The sequence below is a fragment of the Myotis davidii genome, unplaced genomic scaffold (genome assembly GCF_000327345.1).
Source record: "Myotis davidii unplaced genomic scaffold, ASM32734v1 scaffold30, whole genome shotgun sequence".
Taxonomy (NCBI): Eukaryota; Metazoa; Chordata; class Mammalia; order Chiroptera; family Vespertilionidae; genus Myotis; species Myotis davidii.
Window position 1 is genome coordinate 3,732,043 of NW_006282874.1, and position 13,081 is coordinate 3,745,123.

The 13,081-nt window shown below is 47.6% G+C and overlaps 1 protein-coding gene and 1 pseudogene across 1 annotated transcript in view; one reads left to right on the forward strand and one right to left on the reverse strand.

Moving 5' to 3' along the window:
* The window catches only part of GSDMC (gasdermin C), a 25,879-nt gene that overhangs the window by 11,445 nt on the left and 1,353 nt on the right, over positions 1–13,081 (forward strand). The window contains 7 exon segments of the mRNA XM_015561658.1: positions 1,042–1,153; positions 3,650–3,740; positions 4,211–4,296; positions 8,023–8,052; positions 10,360–10,404; positions 12,072–12,214; positions 12,537–12,666. Of these exon segments, the coding sequence (XP_015417144.1) occupies positions 1,042–1,153; positions 3,650–3,740; positions 4,211–4,296; positions 8,023–8,052; positions 10,360–10,404; positions 12,072–12,214; positions 12,537–12,666 (637 nt within the window).
* LOC102762290 lies at positions 2,615–3,042 on the reverse strand (annotated as a pseudogene).

Here is a 13,081-nt window from a genome sequence, read left to right on the forward strand (position 1 = left end):
TCCTTATATTCTCATTATATGTAAGTTACAACTTTTGTAGTTGTCCCACAGTTCTTGGATATTATGTTTCACGTTTTTAGTCATTTTTCTTTTTGCTTTTCAGTTTTGAGATTTCTGTTGAGATTTCCTTAAGTGTAGAGGTTTTTCTTTCACTTGTGTCCAGTCTACTAATGAGCCAAAGAAAGCATTTTTTTTTTATTTCAGTTGCAGTATTTTTATATCTTTAGCATTTCTCTTTTACTTTTTCTTAGACTTTCTATCTCTCTGCTTACATTACCCATCTGCTCTCACATTTTGTCTATGTTTTCCATTAGATCTCTTAGAAAATTAATCACAGTGGTTTAAAATTCCCAGTCTAAGAATGTCAACATCAGTATTACAGTTGAGTCTGATTCTCAGTTTACTCTGTCTCTTCAAACTGTTGTTTGTTGCTTTTGAATATGCCTTGTAATTTTTGCTTTTGTTGAAAGTTGGATATGATACATGTGATAAAGGAACTCTGGTAAACCCGCCTTTAGTGATATGGCGGTAGATGTATGAGAAGGGAAGCACTCTATAGTCCTATGGATGGGTCCCAGTATTTTCCTTTTTTTAGTGAGCCTGTGCCCTGGGCTGTGAACTCACAAGAGGTTCTCAGTGCTCTCTCTCCCCTCTTGGATGTCATAGGAAGGCAGAGGGAACTAGATTTGGATGATGCCCTTGCCCTGCATGGAAGACCAGAAGAGGTTGGAATTGAGTATTACCCTTTTATCAATTGCTTCGGCTCCTATAAAGAGTAGGAAAATGAAACCCTCATCAACAAGAGGAAGTGACTAGATATACTTGAATCTGAAAAATCGAATCATTGCAGTATCAACATGAAATTGAGGGATGTGAAGGTAAACATGGATGAAATAAGGAAAAAAGAGCAGGAACTAGAAACCAGGAGTAGAGAGGATGAGGGCAGCAGGCTACTGATCCCTTTTCTCATGAGCTTTCTAGATGTATTTGACTTTAAAATGACATGTATGTATGATGGTGTCACCTGGCTTCTGTTCCCAGGGTGAAGGACAGGGAGGGGGTCTCAAAGTGAGAGAGAAGAAGCTGACTGTGCCGAAGGGCTCGGTGATGGCCTATAAGAGGAAGCAGCTGGTTTTCAACGAGAAAGACTGGGGTAAGCAGAGACTGAAGGAGGCATTGGGATCAAAGACTTGCTTCTCCTGGGAAGAGAAATAAGAAGAGGAGACCATCATCAGGCAACCTTGGCTTCTGTACCTGTTCTGAGAGAAGCAGCATTTGCCATCTGTCCAGAGCCCACACATCACCACCATTCACAGTCTCCTCTAAGCAAGATCCCACTGAAATGTTGCTCTGGGAGGCAGGGACAGTATCCTACATGGAGAGAGTCAGAGGGGTGTGCTTAGCACTGGGTAAAGCATGATCCTACTCCCACATGTCTCTATTCAAGGTCCCTCCACTCTCAGCAGCTCACCTGTGGGAGGTGGGCACAGAGACCTCCAAGGTTACCCATACCCTCCATGGTAAAGCCCATAACATATTGGCACAACCAGGAACAAAACTGCAAATAAAGTGCCCTGGCACAACCAGGAACAAAACTGCAAATAAAGTGCCCTGTGATGCAGAATTGTATCTACATCTCTGCCTCCCTCACCTGCCTCAAAATGCACAACACCCAACTGGGTTCTGAATTCACATGGGAGAACCATTTGCATCAAATACAACTATAAACCAGGGTCCAATGGTGCTATGAACAAACCAGCTCAGGATCCTTGGCCTCTCCCCGCCCAAATGTGGAGTCCCAGCAATAGGTCAGCCTGATAAAGGTAGGGGAATAGCTCCTCAGAGATCAGGGGCTGAATTCACCATACAGAGAACTTCCCACCTCTCTCTCTCTCTCTCTCTCTCCCTCCCCCTCCCTCTCTTTCCCCCTCCCTCCTCTCCCTCCCTCCCTCTCTCTCTTTTACACACAGCTATCTACAGCATCCTCACTGCAACATCTGGTGAGGGGTGGGTCCTGCTGTTACCTCCTGTCAGTGGCAATAGATGGAATGAGTATGAGCTCTCCATTCTTTTTTTTATTTTTGGAGAGACAATTCAAAGCATTTTATTCGTTAATCCATTTAATTCAATAATGCACCATATTGTACTGGCACTATTAATACTACTGTCATTATTTCCCTTTGAGAGGACCATGCTTTTGAAAAAATCTTACCATCGATTAACTCTAAAAAATTTTACCTTACCAAAAAGCAACCCCTAATCAGCTAAGATGGAGGTGATATGGGTAAGGTGTTTTAGTCAAAAGATGGGAGCACAGGTATACCAACAAGCAAATTTAGTATGTGGCTTAAATAAGATGGCAGGGAGAGAGTACCAACACAGCCAAGGCCTTCCAGTTGATAGCTAGAAGTACTCTACCAAGTAGGTTATTAGTCTGCAGAATTGGAAAGATAAAACCTTTTCCTATTATCTACTCAAACCCAACCAGAGAATATGAAATAACGAATAACTAGAGGGTGGTAACTTTCCAGAAAACAGAAAGTTGGAGTAAACACACCATTTCCAGATAAAAGTGAGGTTGATGTCAGTGTAGAGAAAGGTTTGGATATCTTCTTTAAGTTTGTATTTGGCATTTTGGTCTGTAAGCAACCAAGATGGACAGTGAGGCTATCCCAAAGAGGAAAGTCTGTAAGAACCACAGTAGTTGAGCCCGAACATTCATGATGCCTTTAGACGTGCACAAAACCATGACATACAAGGGCTCTCCCACGTGAATCAGCCAGGCAATCCAATACCCATTGTGCAGAAGGATGTGATGATGGTCCACCAAGTACTGAGTGAACGGGCCCAGGAGACCAAGACTATGATAAGGAATACTCTGAGGCCAAAAGACAACCCACGTGAAATATTCCAGCACGAGGGCTGTGACCAGTGAGGGCAAGGGTCTGGCTGTGCAAAAGTAGGCGGTGGCAGCCCTGCTGCCCTCTGAGTTCGCCACCACCATCTTGAAAGATGCAGATACTGAGCCGTGGTGTGGAGAGCCGGCCCTCTGTCCCCGTCCCCATATCGGAAAAGCTTGAGTAGCCGGTCTCATGGCCTAGAGTGCTGGCTAGAGGCACAGACTGACCAGTCAGCTCTCCATTCTTACAGAGTCAGTGGCTGAACTCAAACTTCAAAAATCTTATATAATAAAAGGGTAATATGCAAATTGACCTAATGGCAGAACGACCAGGAATGACCGGTTGCTGTGATGCGCACTGACCACCAGGGGGCAGACGCTTAATGCAGGAGCTGCCTTCTAGTGGTCAGTGCACTCCCACAGGGAGAGTTCCACTCAGCCATAAGTTGGGCTAATGGCTGTGAGCACAGCGGCAGTGGTGGGAGTGGATAACCATCACCCAGGTGCCTATTGAAAAGGCAGGTTCTAGCTTCCTTTTTAGAGAGTCTGATGCAAGGTATGGAGTGAGGTCAGGTCTCTGAGTTACCACAAGCATTCCAGGTGATTCTGATGCGAAGTGCCCCCAGGCAACCCTGATAAAAGCTGGGACATCTGGCCCAGAGGAGGAAGGGTGGGGCTGCAGGTGCAGGGATGTGAGAGGTTCCAGCAGGGATACCCACGACTCTGCTGACTTGGCTTCTTCCCACCCAGGCATTCACCACATCGCAGATGATGATGATCAGGAAACCTTTCCAGCAGGTGAGTTGGTCGGGTTCTCTGCTTGGACCTTAGGCCCTGCTGAGTCCTTGACTTTCTTTGGACTCATAAACACCTGCTGGAGCTCAGCCCCTATAGACCCTCAGGGAAACCTTCCCCAGCCAGGCTCCTCCACCACTTCCTCATCTCACTGCTGTGACCCACACAGGCCCCTGGCCTCAGGGTGAGCCTTTCTCCTCTGAGTACTAGGGTAGAGGAGAGAGAGAGAGAGAGAGAGAGAGAGATAGAGAGAGTGAGTTGGGGGTGCAGAGGCTGAGCTGTTGTGAGTGACCACTTCTGTTCCTCTCACCAACAGTAAGCATATGTCAACCCCAGTCCCTAAGTGGACAGATAGTAGATAGTGGGATGTGATCCCTCCACAAGGCCCCTTTTTACTCCTGAAACCCCATGTGGTTGCCTTTGCCATCCTCATGTGAGCCACTGGGCTCTGGTTCCCTAGACAAAGGGCAGGGTGGATGGAAAAGAGGGGATCGGGGAGAAGGGGGCAGAATGTAGATAAATTGTAAGTCTTCAGAGATTAATTTTGTATAGTAATTTGATTTCTCTTCTGGGCGGCATGGACCCTGTCGCCCCTCCAATGGGTGAGTATGTGTTTGCTGGGGAGGGGAGGGTCCTCATTTTACTCATCTGATGAGCAGGGCATATTAACCCTGTCTTGCTACCATGGTCCCGGGCCTGGTCATAGTTTCTGTACGTTAGGGAGGGTAAAGGAGGGTCAGGAAGGATCAGGACAAGTCATAAAGTTGGAGGGATGGACTGGCATGAAGCAGGAAGAGGCTAAGCAAGAGGAGGGTGGCAGTAGAGGACAGAACCCTTGGAAGTGTCTGTAAAGCAAATTTAGGGGATCAGAAAGGAAGATGACCACTTGTCATTCTTTTTCTAGAAAAAATTCAGGAACACTTTTTTTCTTTTTCCTTTAAAAATATATTTTATTAATTTTTTACAGAGAGGAAGGGAGAGATATAGAGAGTTAGAAACATCGATGAGAGAGAAACATCGATCAGCTGCCTCCTGCACACCCCCACTGGGGATGTGCCCGCAACCAAGGCACATGCCCTTGACCGGAATCGAACCCGGGACCCTTCAGTCCGCAGGCCGATGCTCCATCCACTGAGCCAAACTGGCTAGGGCCAGGAACACTTTTGACTAGGTGTTTACTTAGAGGGAACCAGAGGCCTGCTAGGTAGGGAAGACTGAATCTCAGAACCCAAATTGGAGGTTTCCAAGCAAATCAGAAAACCGAGTTTTACTCCCAAATTTATACTTTCTTAGCCCTTCCTTCCTTCCTTCCTTCCTTCCTTCCTTCCTTCCTTCCTTCCTTCCTCTCTCTCTCTCTCTCTCTCTCTCTCTCTCTCTCTCTCTCTTAATGTATTTCCTCATTTATTTTTGGATGCATGCAACAACCAGCTCAGGACCCTTGTGCTTTTATGGCCAAATGCTGAGTTGCAGGTAGAAGCCAGCCTCATGTGTCTATTTGGACATTGGGGATTCCCTCACCACACATAACATTCCCTCTCTCTCTCTCTCTCTCTCTCTCTCTCTCTCTCTCTCTCTCTCACACACACACACACACACACACACACACACACACACACACACACACACACACATACACACTCACTGTTCTCACTGCAACATCTGGTGAAGGTCAGGTCCTGCTGTCAGTGACCTCCTGTCAGTGGCAATAGCTGGAATGAGTATGAGCTCTCCAATCATGTGGGGTCAGTTACACCCAAACTTCAAAATTATGTTTTATAAGTGTTGACAAGTGTGAACTAAGTGGAGATTGACTTCAAAGGCTAAGCACACAGCAGTGTCTGCAAGTCAGGCCCTGCCCATGGGGCTTGCCTGTTTCTACAGTTCAGGCCTAAGGGTAACTAGAAGAAACCTTCACAAAGAATGGCCCAGTGCAGTGAGCATTGCCCTTCCATGAACTAATTCCGTCCTCCTATCACTTTATAGAGTAAATTAATATGAAGAACAGTTCAAAGTTCAATAATTTTCCATAGCCCTTGCTCTGTGACTTTGGAGGTAATCAGAATTTACTCACAGAAGTGACCACTTCTGTTCCTCTCACCAACAGTAAACATATGTCAATCTTTGGAGGTAATCAGAATTTACTCACCAACACCCACACACTTGATTATTCCCACCTGCCGTCACCAACACCCACACACTTGATTATTCCCACCTTGAACTCTTCTCCCTGGCTACTGTGTCACCATGCTCTTGGGTTTCCTATAATGGGACTGTTTTCTTCTGTCTCCTTCCTTCATGGGCTCCTGGCCTTTGTCAAACCCTTAAATCTGATCTTTAAGGGTTTCAGAATGTTGAACATTTCTCTACGTGTTACTCACCAACACCCACACACTTGATTATTCCCACCTTGAACTCTTCTCCCTGGCTACTGTGTCACCATGCTCTTGGGTTTCCTTGGGACTGCTTTTCTTCTGTCTCCTTCCTTCATGGGCTCCTGGCCTTTGTCAAACCCTTAAATCTGATCTTTAAGGGTTTCAGAATGTTGAACATTTCTCTACGTTAAATGTGAAATCACCCAGCAGCAGGGAGTAGACACGTGAGGTAGGGGCCTGTGGGAGAGGAAGACAAAGGGCGGGAGTAGACACGTCAGGTAGGGGCCTGTGGGAGAGGAAGACAAAGGGCAGGAAGGAGGCAATGTTCTTTCCATGGAAAAGACCAATCTTCAATGAGAGACTAGAGTGGAAAACCATCACCCAGGTGCCTATTTGAAAAGGTAGGTTCTAGCTTCCTTTTTAGAGAGTCTAATGAAGAAGGTATGAAGTGAGGTCAGGGACTCTCATGTGTTTCACAAGTATCCCAGGTGATTCTGATGCAAAGGGTTCCCAGGGCAGCCTGAGCAAAGCTGCCACACTTGGCCCAGAAAAGAATGTCGGGGCTGCAGGTGTGGGGAGGTGAGAGGCTCCAGCAGCGATACCCTCAGCTCAGCTGACCTGGCTTCTTTCCAAACAGGCTTAAAAATCATGCGAAAATCTGATGAGGAAGTCATTTTCTTAGGTGAGTTGGGCAGGTTTTCTGCTTGGACCTTAGGCTGTGCTGAGCCCTTGACTTTCTTTGGACCCATAAACACCCTGCTGGAGCTCAGCCCCAACAGACCCTCAGGGAAACCTTCTCAGCCAGGCTCCTCTACCACCTCCTCATCTCACTGCTGTGACCCACATAGGCCCCTGGCCTCAGGGTGAGCCTGTCTCTTCTGAGCACTAGGATAGGAGAGAGAGAGAGAGAGAGAGAGAGTGAGTGAGAGTTGGGGGTGCAGAGGCTGAGCTGTTGTGAGTGACCACTTCTGTTCCTCTCACCAACAGTAAGCATATGTCAACCCCAGTCCAGGAAGTGTCTCTAAAGCAAACTTGGTGGATGAGAGAGGGAGATGACTCACTTGCATTCTTTTTCTAGAAAGAATACAGGAACACTTTTGACTAAGTGTTTCCTAAGAGGGAACTTGTAGCTTGCTGGATAGGGAAGACCCAATCTCAGAACCCAAATTGGAGGTTTCCAGCAACTCAGAAAACTTAGTTTTATTTCCAAATTTATACTTTCCTTAGCCCCATTTTAGTTTCTTCCTTCCTACCTTTCCCTCCCTCCCTCCCTTCCTTCCTTCCTTAGTGATTTCAGAGAGGAAGGGAGAGGGAGAAAGATAGAAACATCAATGATGAGAGAGATTGATTGGCTGCCTCCTGCACACCCCCTACTGGGGGTTGAGCCCACAACCCCGACATGGAAATATACACACTCTTCACTATACAGTCCTCCCTACAACACCTGTTGAAAGGTGGGTCCTGCTGTCAGTGACCTCCTGTCATTGGTAATAGATGGAATGAGTATGAGGTCTTCAATTATGTGGGGTCAGTGGCTGAACTCAAAATTATGTTTTGTGGTGTTGACAAGTGTGAACTAAATGGAGTTAGATTCCAAAGGAGAGAGAGAGAGAGAGAGAGAGAGAGAGAGAGAGAGAGTGAGTTTGGGGAGCAGAGACTCAGCTGTTGTGAGTAACCACTTCTATTCCTCTTTCCAACAGCAGGCATATATCAACCCCTGTGCTTAAGTGGACAGACTGTAAAGTGGGATGTGATCCCTTTATGAGGCTTCTTTTTACTCCTGAAACCCCACGTGATGGCCTTTGCCGTCCTCATCTGAGCCACTGGGCTCCGGTTTTCTGGGCAAATGGAAGGGATGGATGGAAAAGAGGGGAGTGGGGAGCAGGGGGCAGAATGTAGACAAAGCGTAAGTTTTCAGAGACTGAGTTTTGGGTGGCAATTTTATTTCTTTTCTAGGTGGCATGGGAACTCCCACACTTCGAATGGGTGAGTATATGTTTGCTGGGGTGTGGAGGGTCCTCATTGTACTCACCTAATGAGCAGGGCAGCTTAGCTCTCCCATTTACACCATAGCCCCAGGGCCTGGCCACAGTTTCTGTAGGTTGAGAAAGGTAAGGAAGATTTGGGAAATGTCAGGAAAGGTCCAAAAGTTGGAGGGACAGATTGGCTTGAAGCAGGAAGAGGTTAAGCAACAGAGGTGGCAGTAGAGGACTTAAGGCTAGGAAGTGTCTCTAAAGCAAACTTGGTGGATGAGAGAGGGAGATGAACAGTGGCCATTCTTTTTCTAGAAAGAATACAGGAACCCTTTTGACTAGATGTTTACTAATGGGAACCTAAACCCTGCTGGGTAGGTAAGACACAACCTCAGAACTCATATTGGAGGTGTCAAAGCAATGTAGAAAAGTGAGTTTTACTTCCAATTTATGCTTTCCATAACCCCAGTTACTTTCCTTCCCTCTTTCTTTCTTTCTTTCTTTCTCTGAGTTTTACTTCCAATTTATCCTTTCCATAACCCCAGTTACTTTCCTTCTTTCTTTCTTTCCTTCCTTCCTTCCTTCCTTCCTTCCTTCCTTCCTTCCTCTCCTTTTTTTCATTCATTCATTTGTTCATCCATTTATTTGAATGCATGCAACAATCAGCTCAAGGTCCTAGGTCTTTGTGCCCAAATGTTGAATCCCAGGTCGAGTCCTGCCTCATATGTCTACTTGCAGATTAGGGTTTTCCTCACCACACATAATATTTTCTCTCTCTCTCGCTTCCTCTGTCTCAAACTCACTGTTCATTATAGTGACATCACTGGAACATCTGGTGGAGGGTGGTTCTTGCTGTCAGTGACCTCCTGTCAGTGGCAGTAGATGGAATGAGTATGAGCTCTCCAATCTTTTGAGATCAGTAGTTAAACTCAAGCTTCAAAATTATCTATATAAAAGCATAAGTGACTGTCTTAAGGTTCGACTGTTCGCCTGATAGCTATGACACACAACGACCACCATGAAATAGACACTGAGACCAGAGGAGAAGGGAGCCCGAATCCTCGCAGAATTGGCCACGGGTTAGGTTGCTGCTGGGGCATGGTCGGCACTGAATCTGCCTCACCTGCACACTGGACCCAGAGAGGAGGGTGGAGAGAGCCCAATTCCTTGTGGAATTGTCCATGAGTTAGGTTGCTGCTGGGGCACTGTTGGCCGCGAATCTGCTCCACTCTTACACTGGAACCTTTAGGGGATGTCGGAGGCCTGGTGCATGGATCTGTGCACCAGTGGGGTCCTTCAGCCTGATATGAGCCCTCTCACAACTTGGGACCCCTTAGGGGATGTCAGAGAGCCAGTTTAGGCATGATCCCCAGGCCAGGCAGAGGGACCCCGCTGGTGCACAAATCCATGCACCAGGACTCTAGTGTTATATAAGTGTTAACAAGTATGAACTAAATGGAGAAGGACTTCGAAGGCTAAGCACACAGCAGTGTCTGCAAGTCAGGCCCTGCCCATGGGGCTTGCCTGTTTCTACAGTTCAGGCCTAAGGGTGACTAGAAGGAACTTTCGCAAAGACTGGCCCAGTGCAGTGAGCATTGCCCTTCCATGAACTAATTCCATCCTCCTATCACTTTATAGAGTAAACTAATATGAAGAACAGTGCAATAATTTTCCATAGCCCTTGCTCTGTGACTTTGGAGATAATCAGAATTTACTCACATCATCATCAACACCCATGAACTTGATTATTCCCACCTTGAACTCTCTTCTCCCTGGATACTGCGTCACCATGGTTTATGGGGTCTCCTATAATGTGACTTCTTTCCCTTGGCCTCCTTCCTTCATGGGCTCCTGGCCCTTGTCGACCACTTAAATCTGATCTTTAAGAGTTTCAGAACATTGAACATTTCTCTACGTGAAATGTGAAATCACCCAGGAGCATGGCAGGGAGTAGTCACATGCCATAGGAGCCTCTGGGAGAGGAAGACAAAGGGCAGGAAGGAGGAGATTTCCTTTCCATGGAAAAGGCCAATCTCCAATGTGAGGTTAGAGTGGAAAACCATCACCCAGGTGCCTATTGAAAAGGCAGGTTCTAGCTTCCTTTTTAGAGAGCCTGGTGCAGAAGGTATGGAGTGAGGTCAGGTCTCTGAGTTACCACAAGCATTCCAGGTGATTCTGATGCGAAGTGTCCCCAGGCGACCCTGATAAAAGCTGGGACATCTGGCCCAGAGGAGGAAGGGTGGGGGCTGCAGGTGTAGGGATGTGAGACGTTCCAGCAGGGATACCCTCAACTCTGCTGACCTGGCTTTTTTCCACACAGCCTTCGAAGACAGGTCAAATTACGATGAGCAAACCATTTCATTAGGTGAGTTGGGCAGGTTCTCTGCTTGGATCTCAGGCCCTGTTGAGCCCTTGACTCTCTTTGGACCCATAAACACCCTGCTGGGGCTCAGCCTTGACAGACCCTCAGGGAAACCTTCCCCAGCCAGGCTCCTCCACAACCTCCTCATCTCACTGCTGTGACCCACACAGGCCCCGGCCACAGGGAGAGCCACATGTCTTCTTTGAGTACTGGGGTTGGAGTATGGGTGTGTGGGTTTGGGAGTGGAGACTGGGTCTTTCCAATGGAATGGGAGTAGGAATTTCACTTCGCAAATGAGCCAGTGGCTTTAGTGCCAGGAACGTGGGATGTGATCCCTATACCAGTCCCCATTTAGCACAACTGAAATCCCAGGTGATTGCCTTTGCCATACTCACATGAGCCACTGGACTCCGGTTCCCTTGGCAAAGGGCAGGGGTGAATGGAAAAGAAGTGGTTGGGGGGAAGGGGCAAAATAGAGACAAACTGAGATTCTTCAGAGACTAACTCTTGAATGTGGAATTTAATTTCTCCTGTAGGCAGCACAGACGCTCCATCCACCCAATAGGAGTGTTTGCTGGGGTGGGGAGGGTCCTCATTGTACTCATCTGGTGAGCAGGGCAGAGTGCCCCTGCCTTTGCCACCATGGCCTCGGGGCCTGGCCATAGTTTCTGTGGGATGGGAAGGGCCAGGAAGGGTCAGGAATGTGGAGTGATGGACTGGGATGGAGCGGAAAGAGGTTAAGCAAGAAGGTGGCGGCAGTAGAGGATGGAAGCCTAGGAAGTGTCTCTCAAGCAAATTTGGGGGGTGAGAAAGGGAGATGACCACTTGCCATTCTCTTTCTGGGAAGGGTGCAGAAAGCCCTTGGGCTGGGTGTTCACTAAGAGGGAACCTGAGGCTGCTGGGTAGGAAAAGGCAGAGCTCAGAACCCAAATTGGAAGTTTTTAAATGACTCAGAAAACTGAGCTTTACTTCTAAATTTATACTTTGGTCATGACTACTTTTCATTCATTCATTCATTGGTTGATGCATGCAGCAAACATTTATTGAGGGCTCATTGGGCAAGAGGCATTTTCTGAGCACTGGGATAGGACAGTGAACCAAACTGAAATGCCTGCCTCCCTGGTATTTCATTCTAGTGACTTCTCATTTTCAAAAGGTCACCTTGAGGCCACCTCAGGTGTCCTGGCAGAAGCAGGCAGCTCCCAACATCAACTCCTTCATTAATTCCTTATAGACCCTGAAAATACAGGCATAAATGAATGTAGTACCAAACACTTTATATCCATAAATTTATATAATGATCATGGCACCCTCATTTTGAAGTCCAATGCTGGAATCTCTGACATTTTCATCTTTAGAGACCCATCTAGAACCCACATTATTTCCGACGTGTCTCAGAAATCAGCACCTGTTCAGTTTCTTCCTCTTCCCTGTGACCCTTCCCATGATCCTCTTCTCTTGTCCCTGCGTGTACCCCCCGACCTCATTTCAGTGGAGTCTCTCCATCTTTCTGGCCAATTGTGGCAATTCATCCCAGAGCCCAAGCATGCCATCTTCAGAGATGCTCTGGGTCAGCAGCTTGAAGGGAAGAGGAATTTTGCTCGTGTCGATGGGAAAGGAATGGTCTAATCTGAGAATTGTCTCTGTTTCTGGTTGGCATTAATGCCCAGGGGCAGATTTCAAACTGCTACAAGAGGAGGCTTCCCAGAAGGTAAAAGCAGCCAAGCTCTCAAAGGACATGCAGAACGTTGTGTTCTCCAACCTCCTGGCCATGCTTGGGGACCGCGAGGCTCTTCAGGACCTCATGGACAAGGTGAGGGGCCCGGCCGCTCCCTAAGCCGGATCCGTCTTGTAAATGGGGATGTTTCAGAGGTACGACTGCCAAGGTGTGTGGGGAAAGGAAAATGGGGGTAATCTTAGTGGGATGAGAAGGATGTCTGAGGTTGGGGATATGTCCTGTGCCCAATGACCAGTGCCAGGAAGGCAGCCCTCACAGACTGGGGGTGCTCCATGTTCCCTGAGGGTGCATGGAGCCATTACCCCCACTCCTTGGTTAATCACTTGTAGATGCAGAATTTACAGGCGAAATCACTGATGTTATTATCACCATCATTAATAAGCCCTGTCTCCTATAGCTTGAACAGGAACCCTTCGGTCATTTGGATGGCCCTGGTGGCACCATCCTAACTGAACTGCAAAAGGACTCCTGCTATCCAGGGGTTGGCTCAAAGTTCCTCATCCTTTACCTGCTTGAAACCTTAATGGGTAAGAGTGGTTTGGAGGAAGAATGGGGGTGGGCCCCCCAGAGCCCCGAAATGGTTGCATTAGGTGTCACCTCTCCAAACCCCTTGACATGCTATGATTTTTCACCCTCACATCACAGGCCTCTCTGAGGTCCGCAGGGCTCAGTGGGATGAGCTTGCCCTGTGACAGAGCCTGAGGCCGGCAAGGCCAGCCAGGTTCATGCAGCGGATCAGTGGGCGGCGATGCCAGGTCCAGCCACAGAAGCCCACCCTGGGCCATGTTAGGTGGCTTCCTGGGGACCATCCCACGAGCACGAGCAGAAGGGGGACTTTCCAGGGCAGGGAACTTGACCTTCACGCCAGCGAGTTTTATTCCTCTGCCTCAGAGTTTGCTTATAAAGGTCTCTGAGTTCACCATGGGGAGAGGAATATCTGAC